Source organism: Canis aureus, chromosome 7 (genome assembly GCF_053574225.1).
Source record: "Canis aureus isolate CA01 chromosome 7, VMU_Caureus_v.1.0, whole genome shotgun sequence".
In the NCBI taxonomy this organism is placed as follows: Eukaryota; Metazoa; Chordata; class Mammalia; order Carnivora; family Canidae; genus Canis; species Canis aureus.
In genome coordinates, this window is record NC_135617.1 from 8,307,918 (window position 1) to 8,320,304 (window position 12,387).

Here is a 12,387-nt window from a genome sequence, read left to right on the forward strand (position 1 = left end):
TTGGGCCCCTGACTGGGTACGGAGTCTGCTTCAAATCTCTCTCTCCCTCTGCCCCTTCCTCCCCGACTCTCTCTTTAAAATAATAAATGAATAAATCTTAAAAAAAAAAAAAAAAAGAAAATTCCAGGCAGCCCCAGTGGCCCAGCGGTTTAGGGCCACCTTCGGCCCAGGGCGTGATCCTGGAGACCCTGGATCGAGTCCCATGTCGGGCTCCCTGCATGGAGCCTGCTTCTCCCTCTGCCTGTGTCTCTGCCTCTCTCTCCCTCTCTCTGTGTCTCTAATGAATAAATAAATAAAATCTTAAAGAAAAATAAAAGAAGAAAAATCCAAGTGGTTAATAAGTAGCTGGAAAAAAAGCTTAATCTCACTGACAGTGAAAATACAAATAAAAATAACATCTTTTTCTGATGAAATTTAAAAATATCGTTGACACTATAATTCTCACATTTAGCAAAGGTTTGTGAATCAGGCACTCTCACTAGTGTTGTGAGTATAAATTTCTAGAGGACAAGTTGGCAGTTTATTTTCAAGACCCAAAGTTCCACTTTTAGGAACATAGCATAAGAAAACACGCAGAAATGAAAACAGAATACATGCATAAGGATGTTTTAATGTTATGTATAATAGAAACAAATGTCAAATTAGACTATTGTACGGTTGGGACACCTGGGTGGCTCAGCTGTTGAGCGTCTGCCTTTGGCCCAGGGCCTGATCCTGGAGTCCTGGGATCGAGTCTCGCATTGGGCTCCCTTCATGGAACCTGCTTCTCCCTCTGCCTGTGTCTCTGCCTCTCTCTCTGGGTCTCTCATGAATAAATAAAGAAAATCTTAAAAAAAAAAAAAAAGAAAATCTTATGCACATTTGCTCATAATTCAGCAAAACAAAGAAACAAACTAAATATACAGATAGATGGAAGCAAAAATAAAATATTAAAAAATGTATTAGTGGTTACTTCTGATTAGTGAGCTGTCGGTAACGTTAATATCCTTCCTTTAAATTCAGTGTTATATGAGTTTCAGCTGTACAATATGATGATATTCTTTATTATACTTTCCTGTATTTTGGAAATGTATTACTTTAAAATCTGAAAAAAAGGGATCCCTGGGGGGGCCAGTGGTTTAGCGCTTGCCTTTGGACCAGAGTGTGATCCTGGAGTCCCGGGATCGAGTCCCACATCGGGCTCCCTGCATGGAGCCTGATTCTCCCTCTGCCTGTGTCTCTGCCTCTCTCTCTCTCTCTGTCATGAATAAATAAATTAAAATCTTAAAAATAAATAAATAAAATCTGAAAAAAAAATATAAAAGATTATTGAGAGGAGGGTTGCCTGGCTGGCTCAGTCAGTAGAGCATGTGACTGCTGCTCTCAGTGTTGTAAAGTCAAGCCCCACGCTGGGTGTAGAGATTACTCAAAAAGAAAATCTTGGGGGATCCCTGGGTAGCAGCTCAGTGGTTTAGTACCTGCCTTTGGCCCAGGGCGTGATCCTGGAATCCCAGGATCAAGTCCCACATCAGGCTTCGTGCATGGAACCTGTCTCTCCCTCTGCCTGTGTCTCTGCCTCTCTCTCTGTGTGTCTCTCATGAATAAATAAATAAAATCTTAAAAAAAAAAAAAGAAAAGAAAATCTTAAAAAAGTTTTTTTTGACTTTTTTTTTTAAAACTCCAAGATCTAGATCCAAATATATGGCTCTCAATAGAGAATCTCTCTTCAGTCTAGCTAATTAAATTAAATTCATCTGGCTTTATTTTAATGGCTTACTATTACAGAATGCTTCTTCTTTGGAGTCACATTTTAAAACTCTATTGGGTAAGACGCAAGCAGCATCTGCTTTCGAGATTGTTGAGTAACGTTTCATTAAATATACCATTGTGTTATATGTTACAACATTCTTTTGGTTAATAAAAATCTTTAATCCAATTATCCCGGCCACTTAAAAGTTTAGTCATCTCTTAGAGCATGAGAGACCCGCTTGCTTTAAACCTAACATAAAGTGAAAGACCAGGAAAAACAAAGAGACATGGAAATACGATGGAAAGTCATCTAGGTATGAAAAATACACATACTTCCCACTCTTCCAATTGCATTATTTTCATGCAAAGGATCATTGAGGGTTCACACACAAATGGCAAATGATGTATAGCATCATTTTATGGCCTGGAGATTCTCTTCTGTGAGGTAGAAGTGAGATTTCAATGATTTACCCTAGAATTTAATGACCCTATGAGGCCTTGACTCCATCTCCTGTCCAGGAGTGGAATGGGAATTTTGAAAAGATCTCTTACAGGGAATGAGCCTACCCAGCTCAGGCCTTCCCCTGGCAAAAGTAAGGCCCAAACCCAAGCTTTTCTTCCCCTTCAGACTCCCGAATTGGTTGCTCTGCAGAGAGGATAAAATAAGGAGACTGAAGCTTCGCCAGGGGATTTTTCATTTTTTTTTTTCCTACAGCTCGGTTATTTTTCCTGAGAGCTTTTGTGCATGTGTCACCTGGACCCGAGAGAACTGGTGTCACTTGTCATAGGATGGATGAAATGAGGCAATACTATAATTTTTGTTAAGGAGCCTGTGAGGCAGCCCGGGTGGCTCAGAGGTTTAGCGCTGCCTTCAGCCCAGGGTGTGATCCTGGAGATTGGGGATCGAGCCCCACGTCAGGCTCCCTGCGTGGAGCCTGCTTCTCCCTCTGCCTGTGTGTTTCTGCCTCTCTCTCTCTTTCTCTGTGTCTCTCATGAATACATAAATAAAATCTTAAAAAAAAAAACAACACCCCATAGCCTGTGAATGATGGAAGGAAGGAGGGCTCCTGGAGAGGGCCAGGACATCCCAAGGCCACTAGGGCTACACAGGTGGGCTTTCCACTTGCTTGTTTTCTGGGAGTCTGGGAAGGAAGGCCCTAGAATGTATTGGGTTATTAATTTATTTAAATAATTTTATTTAAATATTTTGTGAATGAATAATGATACAAAATTCAGAAAGTACAAACCAGTATGTAATGAAAAATGGGTCTTAACGTTTCTGCCCTGGCCAGCCAGGTCCCCTCCTTGGTGGCAAGCACCGCTATCAATTTCTTCTGTATCTTTGTGGAAATAGTCTTTTTCTGTCTAGTTTTTTTTCTTTTTTTAATCACAGATAATATACTGTACATAGTGTTCTGTATGTACAGAAATTCTTTTTTTCACTTAAGAATTTATCTTGGAGCTTTTTCTTTGTAGTACATAAGTACTCTTTTTTTTTCTGTTAAATGACTTAAAATATTTCATGATACGGATATACTGTCACTTCTATAGCTGGGCCTCGGGTCTTTGATACTTGATTTCCAATCCTTTGTGGTTATAAACAGTGCTGCAACAAATCTTTGAACATATATCCTTTTAGATTTCTGCAAAAGTATTTTTAATACTGATAGATGTCAAATTCCTTTCCATAATCCCATCAGCATTGAGGAGAGGGCCTGCTTTCTCACATCCTTGCCAACACAATGGGGGCACTGAATTTAAAATCTGGCCAAGGAGATTAAGAGTTGTTGGTGCTGCTGCTTCTTTTTTTTTCATTTCCTTAAGAAAAAAATCCCCGGATGCTTAGAGGTAGGCATCCTACTACCCAATTTACATCTGAAAATGCAATTCTGTGCACATAATTCTTTCACTTTACATTTGTTTTCTTATTTGGATGGAGCTTAAGACCTGAGAGAATTTCTTTGAGAGACTCTACAGGGGAAAAAAAGAACCAAAAGTTAAAGAAGTTCACCGTGGTTTATTAGCTTTATGGGGCTTCAAAAATTCAGGGTTTTTAAAATCAACACAAAGGAGTTTTTATTGTTTGACAGTTAGAGCTGAGGGGGGTCCTTATGGCCAGCAGGGGGCAGCATGTACCCACAGAGTCAGGGGGAGCCTCCACCAGCGGATTGAACCAGCTCCAGCACGGGACTCAGAACCTATTCAGTCAGAAGCGCTAATTCACTTTGTTACCTTCGCTGTCAACTCACAGTTGAAACGACACTGGAGTTCCTGAGAACAGAACAAGGCTTAGCTAAAAAATCAGGATAAATTAAAATATTAAATGCCAGCCAAATCTAGGGTGGCATGAAATAAGGGGAAAGAATATTGTGAACATAAATAAGAATAGCACCATATTGTAGAATAGAATTTAAATGAAATATTTGATTATTCCAGCCACCATTTCTGGTATAAAGCACAGAAGGAATATCTTTTATTGGATTTTAATATATTTCACATCCATTTTTCTGAGAAGTGCTAAAAATGTCAAATAATATCTTCTACTGCCCTAGAAATAGGATTTATTAGTTCGCCTTAAAAAGCAAATTAACCTGCTCCCTTAATGTGAGTCCATTCAAGCAGCAAATACTGATTGACTGCTAGGTGCAGAGGCTATGAGGTAGAGAAGACAGGGCCTCCGCTCTTGCTGGCGAAGTAGAGAATACCTGGGACCTGGGTCAGGAAGCTGTGGCTCTAGCTTCAAGGTGAGGCACCATAACTGGCTACGGGGCCTTACACAAGTTACTTCTCCTGCCTCAGAAATGTAAATGAAACTAAGGTCACTGACCTCACTGGTCTCATCGCCGCACATATAAAATGCCACATGCAAAGATGCTTGAAAAAAAGAGCAAATGCTATACAAATGAAATATTAAAAAAAAAAACCCATAATGAATATGCCCTATAGCAACAGAAGTGGCATCTTAGTGAGTTCTTACTATGTGGTGGACACTCTGCTAAACATGCACCTTATCTCAGTTAAGTGCATAATCCTGTGAAGCGGGTAAAATTTGCCAGGTGAGGAATTCATGGGTGTAGGGTGGACTGTTAAAGAGTGGTGAGTCAGGATTCAAATACAGGTCTGACTCTGGAGTCTACTGTAAGGTGTGCCAGTCTGGTTCTGTACTATTCCTCAGAGTTCTGAACTTAGAAATTGTAGGTAATGGGATGCCTGGGTGGCTCAGTGTTTGAGCGTCTGCCTTTGGCTCAGGGTGTGATCCCGGGGTCCTGGGATCAAGTCCTACATCGGGCTCCCCGCAGGGAAGCTGCTTCTCCCTCTGCCTGGGTCTCTCTGCCTCTCTCTGTGTCTCTCATGAATAAATAAATACAATCTTAAAAAAAAAAAAAGAAATTGTAGGTATTGCTCCCTTAGTTTTACTAATAAGAGAACTAGTATAAAAAAGTTAGGTCACATGCCATCTCATGAAAAAAATAGTAAAATATAAAGTTATGGCTTTCCACATATTCCTCAATTTATTGAATCAACTGGTTTTAAGATCATTCCGTGAAATAATTTCTCTGTAAAAATTGAAATTGGAGGGGTACCTGGCTGGCTCAGTCTCCAGAGCGTACAACTCTTGATCCCAGTGTCGTGAGTTCAAGCCCCACATTGCATGTGAAACCTACTTAAAAAAAAAAAAAAAAAAAAAAAAGGAAATTGGACATGTGTCTTAAGAAAAATTCTAGGAGAACTGATGAGATTCACAATTTAGTAGCGTGAGTTATTATTGGCTAAGGGAAAAAGCAGACAAATGAGTACAGGAAACCAGGAGCAGATAAACATGAAGAAATCATCGACAAAAAGAATCTCAGGGGAAAGGTTTGGGCCGGTGAAATGGGCATTTGTCAAGAGGGCTTTTTCCAGGAGGGCTAAGCCTGCAGAATCGGGAATTGCCAACGCTCTGGGCCACACCCTGTATAGGATGCCCACGGGAACTGCTAAGCAGATGTGAAGGGCCTTGCTTTGTGAATTATGCAGTCTCATTAGCTGGTGATGAAGTGGCTCACAAAGCAGAGATCCCAAGTCCCTTACCAATTTGGGGTACTCTTTGATGCTTGTTATTTCTTTCACAAGTCACAGCTGCAAAGAAGGTAAGTCGTTTTCCAGTTCCTGGGACCTTCCGTGCAAGAGCAAACACCACCTGAGAGCTCCGGCATGAGACAGGCACTGTTCTAACACTTTATACACAGTAACTCTTTAATAACCAATTAAGAGTGGTTCTATTACCTCCATTTTACAGATGAGGAAACTGAGGCTTTCTCTGGCACAAGTAGGATTTGAACGCAGACACTCTGAGTCGAGAGCCTGTATTCTTAACCATTCCATTAGTCCAGCTCCTTAAATTAATAAGAGGAGGGAGGAGGAGGTGGGGGGGGATCAATAAAAATAAAGGCATGCTGTGAATACCACCACTTAGTACAATAAGCTGCTTCTCTTATTCTTATTCTTCTGCCCAGGTGCTCGGAGCCCTGCCTTGGAAGTAGGCACTCCCCGAGCCCCAGTCCGTTCACACCGCAGGAGGCTGGAGAAGGTTATTTCTATACAATGGGATAACCCTGGTGCAGGACAGAAATTCCTGTGTTCCCAAGCACATACCGAATGTGGAAAGTTACTGAGTTAGAGGCTGACCACTGAGGCACAGAGCCACTGGGCCAACGACCCACCACTGTGGAGCCCATTGTCACGGGACTGTTGGGGAAAGGTGAGATTCCAACAAATCCACGACCCTACTAGCTTGGGTCTCCGTTGTCCTCCTTTAAAGACCCTCAGACGCTCCGGCAAACTTTAAGAGGCTTAAATCCTGCAATAAACATTCAAACCGAAAATATTCCACTGGTAACATGACTTCCACTTCTGCTGGATGCCCTAAAGTTTTTGCAGTAGAACGGCTGGAAAATATTTTCCACTCAAACCTGCAGAATGACTAATCTTCCTATTTGCGCCAGTTCATTAAATTGCCTAATGGCAGCGACGGAAAAGTCAAGGCCCGTCCCCAAAAGCTCAGGCTTTGAGCGGATGACGACCAAGTGCTTTGCAACGGGGCCCCAAGAAGTGTGTCCTCCAGGAATTCCGGAGGGGCCGGGAATTGTAAAGGGGCCGCCAGAGAGGTGCGGGGTCCCCAGGGCGGCGGGGGCTGGAGGGGGAGGGGCGGCCGGCGCCCCGGAGGGTCGTGGCCGCGTGGCCGCCGACAGGGGCGCGGGGAGCGGAGCGGAGCCCAGGCTGGGGGGCGGGTGCGCCCCCGGGATGCGCCCCGGGGCTCCGCGGCGAGGCCGGCGCAGGGCTCGGAGCACAAAGCGGGGGGCCGAGCACACGCGTCCCAGGAGCCCGCGAAGGGGCCCCCTCCCCTGGGGCGGGGGCCGGGGAGAGCCCAAGCCGGGGCCCCCCTCCCCGCGCGCCCCGGCCCGGGACCGAGGGCGGCTCGCCGCGCGGGGGCCCCGGACGTCTCTTTCGGGGGTGGGGGGAAGATGGCAGGTCCGGGGAAACAAAGGGAACTTGGGCCGGGCCCCGGGAGCGGCGTGTGTGGTTCGCGAGTTCGCCCCGGGTCCTGCGTGGGAGTCGCCGGGCGCCGGTGCCAGCCTGCGCGCTGCCCGCCCCGGAGCACAAAGCCGCGTGCCGCCGGCGCCCCGCCGCCCACCTGCCGCGGCCCGGCCCCCCGGGGGCTCCGGGGCGGCGGGGGGAGGGGAGGGAGGGAGGGAGGGAGGGAGGGGCGCCCGAGGCCGGGGGGGGCGGGGGGCGGGGGGCGGCGGCGGGGGGAGCGCGGGTGGGCGGGCGGCAGCACGTCACGGCTATTGTGATGGTCCCGGTATATAAGGTCCCGCCGGCCGCGCTCCCCACCTCGCCTGCGCCCGCCCCGAGCCCGCGTCCTCCACTCGCCCCGCAGCCAGGGACACGCGCCGCGCACCGACCCCGACGGAGCGGACATGGGCAGAGCGATGGTGGCCAGGCTCGGACTGGGGCTGCTGCTCCTGGCGCTGCTCCTACCCACGCAGGTGAAGCCCGGGCGCCCGGGGGCTCGGGGTCGGCGCTGGGGGGGCGGGGCGGAGCGGCCCCCGGGGACCGGCCTGCGCCCCCCCTCCCCGCGGCCGCCGACTGGGGCGCGGACGCACAGCCCCGCGGCGCTCGGCCCGGGGTGGGGGTGGGGGTGGGGGTGGGGGGCGCGGCCCCGGGGACAACGCACCTCCGCGCGTGGGCGGGGGGCCCCGGCCCGGCTGTGGGGCGCGCGGAGACCTCGCGCCGTCCCGGGAGGGCAGCGGGCTCGCTGCAGGGGCGTCCTCGCCCCGCGCGCACCGCACACAAAGGGGGGACGAGCCCCTTCGGGGGCGCAGCTGTCCGCCCTCCTCCTCCCGGCCGGTTCGGGGCCCCCGAGGTGGCCCCCCCGACCCCGCGCCCTCCCGGGGACCGCCTTACGGTGCGCGCCCCACCTCGTGCCCCCCCGCGGCCCCGCGGCCGCCCGATCGGTGCCCCTGGGCGGGCGGCGGGGGACGCTTCGGCCCCGAGCCCCCCGCCCCCCCCCGCCAGGCTTTGTCCCCGCCGCCGCCGCCGCCCCCTGCCCGGCTGCGCTCTCCCGGGACCCGACCTCGCGTCCGCGCGGCTCCCGGGCGCTGCGCTGCCCCGCGGGGGGTGGGGGCGGCCGCGAGGGCGGAGGCTCCGGGGACAGCCGGGCCTGGGGGGCCCGAGCGGGGCGGGGGGCGGCGAGGAGGGTCGGTCTTCCCGGCAGCTGGCGCCCAGGGGCCAGGGGTGGGGACGTGGGCCCCGGGGAGGAGCGTCTCCCGGGCTTTGCCTCCGACAAGTTGGGCGCGACGGCCTGGGCTCACCGGCCAGCGCTCCTCAGTTTCCCCTCCGCGGCCCGGTAACTGCACCCTATTGTCTTGCGGGTCGGCTGCGCCCCCGAGCCTTCCGCGGTTCCTCGGTGGGGGAGGGGCGCGGCCGCAGGGAACCGGGCTGCCCCCCCACCCCCTCCCGCACCCCATCTCCTCTCCGACCAGATTTCCCCCCCACACACCCCCGAAATTTCAAAGAGGGAGGCTCTAGTGAGGCGCATCTAGTTTGGGTGGGGAAATTGCTGTCTGATGTCCATTTCCTAGATTAACATTAGTTTCTTTTGTTAGTGGAGCAGGACCTTTAGATTCTCCAATTTGGTGCACTAGGCTCTGTGACAAAGGTCACCTGCTGCACTATGGGGTCTTTGTATAAATGAGAACAGATAACCCAGGCATCCCAAACCAGGTATTGTCCCCAAACAGCGCCCCGCTTTAAATAATTTCCCATATCATTCATGCTTTCCTTTTAGTGGGAGTGCTGTTTCCTGGTAGGACAAGCTGAATCTTGCACACAGTAGGTGCCCAGGAAAGATGTTTGATTTGATCAACATTTTTCTTTAGTTTTTTTTTTTTTTTTTTTGGAGGGTGGGGGTGGCGGGTAGGGTTTACATATTTTAAGCCCCTATTTGCCTAATGATGGGTTTTACAACAAAGGGAGCTGATGCTGCTACAGGATGGATTTGTCTTGGGATCCTAGGCAGCGAAATGTGCATGTGGCCCAGACCTCCCTTGCCACATCCTCCCTCCTGCCTGTAATCAGAAGCCCTTGTAAACCCTCCCTCGCAGGGAGAGCTGAAATCTCCCATCTGCCTTTGTTCTGTGACAAAGGAGAGATTATCACGTGCCCCGCTGGACTGTGCATTTCGTGACTTGAAAAATCAGTGTGGGGAATGATGCCACTCAGGCAGCGGGACACTGGGGGAACCCTGGTTCTTGGCCACAGCGCTGGGCTTAATGACCAGGCAGGGACGCTGCCACTGGTGAAAACTTAACACCAGACCTCCTTGGTGTCTTTTGTGAAGTCATTCTGACTTCCTGTTGTTTGGAGGAGAAGTCTTTATGCTTCAAGGAAAGGGCTCCTATCTTTCAGTTTAAAACCCATATTGTAGCCATTTCGGGGACTGTATATATCTATAGAATTTCAAGATTTCAGGGAGCAGATAGGGTATCCCATGTCCCCTCCAATTAAATGCAAGGCTGTGTTAAGTGGGTATGGGAAAGTTACCTAGCAAATCCAGGGTAGACCGTTTTACAAATTCACAAATTGTACAGTATTTTAGAATCCAAGTGAGTCATGCAACTGTAAAATCTTCCACTTCCTGGGAGAACAGAGTAAATCTTTTTGTGATGCCAGTAAGTCAATATGGTCACAAAAACTAGATTAGTTAATTTGGTCCTTTATTTCTTCAAAAAAGAATTAAAAATAAAGTCACACTCTTGAGAGTTATAGTTACCGAGGAACAGTTTTGGTTGCTGCTACTTGTAGTAATTTAGGCATCTGTAGGTAGTTTGTGTTGAAACTGAAAGAATGATTTACTGGGACTAAGCAAGAATTCAGAATTAAAAGGGCAGGGGTAAGGAAATAATGGGAGAAGAGCAATTTAAGAACATATCATCTATCTAATTGCATAGTAGGTGTACAGGGAGGCAGCTGTGATGTGTGGAAATTTATCAGTGTAACTTTTTTATATATTTTAGATTTATTCAAATCAAACAACTATTGTAACACTTTCAAGTAACTCCTCCCAGAGTACCTCGACTGCCCCAAATCCAGCAAATACCACCACCACACCAACTGGCGGTGCTCTGCTGTCAACAGCCAGTCTCTTCGTGATCTCATTCTCCCTTCTACATCTCTACTGTTAAAAGACTCAGGCCAAGAAACGTCTATACTTCCCCATCTTCTAAACCCAATCCAAATGGCGTCTAGACATCCAGTGTGACAAGGAAAAATAAAGGTCTTCATTGAATCTGCTAATTGCACACCTTATTTTATTGACACAAAATGTTGAGGATCCCAAATTTGATTGGTTTGAAGAACATGTGAAGGGTTTGACTAGATGATGAATGTCTATTAAATCTACTGGAGTTTCATGTACAAGATGAAGAGACAACATCCAAGATTAGATAAGAGATAATTTCTTTAAATGTGGCTTAAAAAGTATGGACATGTAAAATTCTACCTTGAAAATGAGAATAGATTTTCTCTTACCGAGATGTAAAAGATGGGATATGAACAGATTCAGTTTTCATTCGGTTCATTAAATCTTGAAGGCCATAAAACGGTTAATACAAGAAGCTTCCATGATTCTATTTATATGTACATTAGAAGGAACTTCCAGGTGTTACTGTAAATCCTCAATGCATTGTTTCAGCAGTACTAATTTAATGCCTATGTACTCTAGATAAAAGTTTTACATTGTTAAGCTATCACTGTTTCTTGGGAACTGAACTCTTTCCTCTGAGGCTTTGGGTTTGACATTGCATTTGATTTTTTATATAGTAATTGACATGTGCCAGGGCAATGATGGATTGGAATCTACCCCTGATTGTGAAGCATAACGAATAAATTTTGCTTAAATACTTATCACTTATTCCTATTGAACAAGGGTGCCAGATTCATTTAGCTAAACTGATTCCAAAGAGTAGAAGTACGTTGACTTCAACTAATTTCAAAATGCTTATTTCTGCATAGGTGGAGTACTTCTTAAAATTTAAAAATGATCTGTTTTGAAGGTAAAATCGACAAATCTTGAAATTAAAAAAGGCAAAATATGTGCGGGAGCCAAAAATCATAAATCAAATTTTTGGGAAGTGAAGACTGGAAGCTTGCTTACATTAAATTCGGAAAAACTTTTATACTTTTTCTGTAAATACTTTTTTTTTTAAAAAAAAACTCTGAATCAGAATAGCCACATTTGGAACACTTTCTGTTAGTCAATATTTTTAGATAGTTAGAACCTGGTCCTAAGCCTAAAGTGGGCTTGATTCTGGAAAGTAAATCTTTTCACAACTGCCTCGATGCACAGAAAGCTTTTTAAAAATAGACACTCTAAGGTCTTTTGTTCGCATGGTCACACACTGATGCTTAGATGTTCCAGTATCTAATATGGCCACAGTAGTCTTGATAACCAAAGTCATTTTTCCCATCTTTAGGAACCTACACCAGAACAACAATATCCAACAGATCTCAAGCTACTGTGTGTGTGAATGAACATTACGTTTTGTTTCATCCCTGAATGCTGTACATCAGTTTTGGATTGTATATTGTGTTTGTGTATTTATGCTTTGATTCATAGTAACTTCTCATGTTATGGAATTGATTTGCATTGAACACAAACTGTAAATAAAAAGAAATGGCTGAAAGAGCAATCTATTGAATTTTAAGGTTGTTTTTTTTTTTTTTTTTTTTTTTAAGTCGGGTAGTTGCAGAGGGAGAGAATTTTCAGCAGGCCCCATGTCCAGCTCAGAGCCCAGTGCAGGGCTTCACCTCCTGACCCTGAGATCACCATCTGAGCCAAAACCAAGAGTTGGACGCTTAACCAACTGAGCCACCCAGGCGCCCCTACTGAATTTTAAGTTTTTCTTATTTTATTTTATTTTTATTTTTATTTTTTTAATTTTTTTTTATTTTGTTTGTGTGAGAGAGGAGACTCTCTACCGAGCAGGGCGTGCCATGTGGGGCTCAATCCAAGGACCCCAGGATCATGACCTGAGCCAAAGGCAGCTGCTTAACTGAGTGAGCCACCCAAGTGCCCCAGATTTTAAATTTTTTCTGTTGCAGCAAATACTTTGTGGC

The 12,387-nt window shown here is 47.0% G+C and overlaps 1 protein-coding gene and 1 long non-coding RNA gene across 2 annotated transcripts; one reads left to right on the plus strand and one right to left on the minus strand.

Annotated features, from left to right (window-relative positions):
- Window positions 1-475: 475 nt before the first annotated feature.
- LOC144317046 (uncharacterized) lies at window positions 476-8,737 on the minus strand. Its single transcript, XR_013382917.1, has 3 exons — window positions 8,583-8,737; window positions 5,313-5,389; window positions 476-826 (listed from the first exon to the last, which is right to left on the minus strand). It is a non-coding gene; the product is annotated as an uncharacterized LOC144317046 (long non-coding RNA).
- On the plus strand, window positions 6,715-11,969 carry CD24 (CD24 molecule). Its single transcript, XM_077902907.1, has 3 exons — window positions 6,715-6,875; window positions 7,580-7,757; window positions 10,287-11,969. Exons 1-3 carry the CDS (start codon window positions 6,730-6,732, stop codon window positions 10,452-10,454), a joined length of 492 nt encoding a protein of 163 aa, XP_077759033.1. The 5' UTR covers window positions 6,715-6,729; the 3' UTR covers window positions 10,455-11,969.
- The last annotated feature ends 418 nt before the right edge of the window (window positions 11,970-12,387 follow it).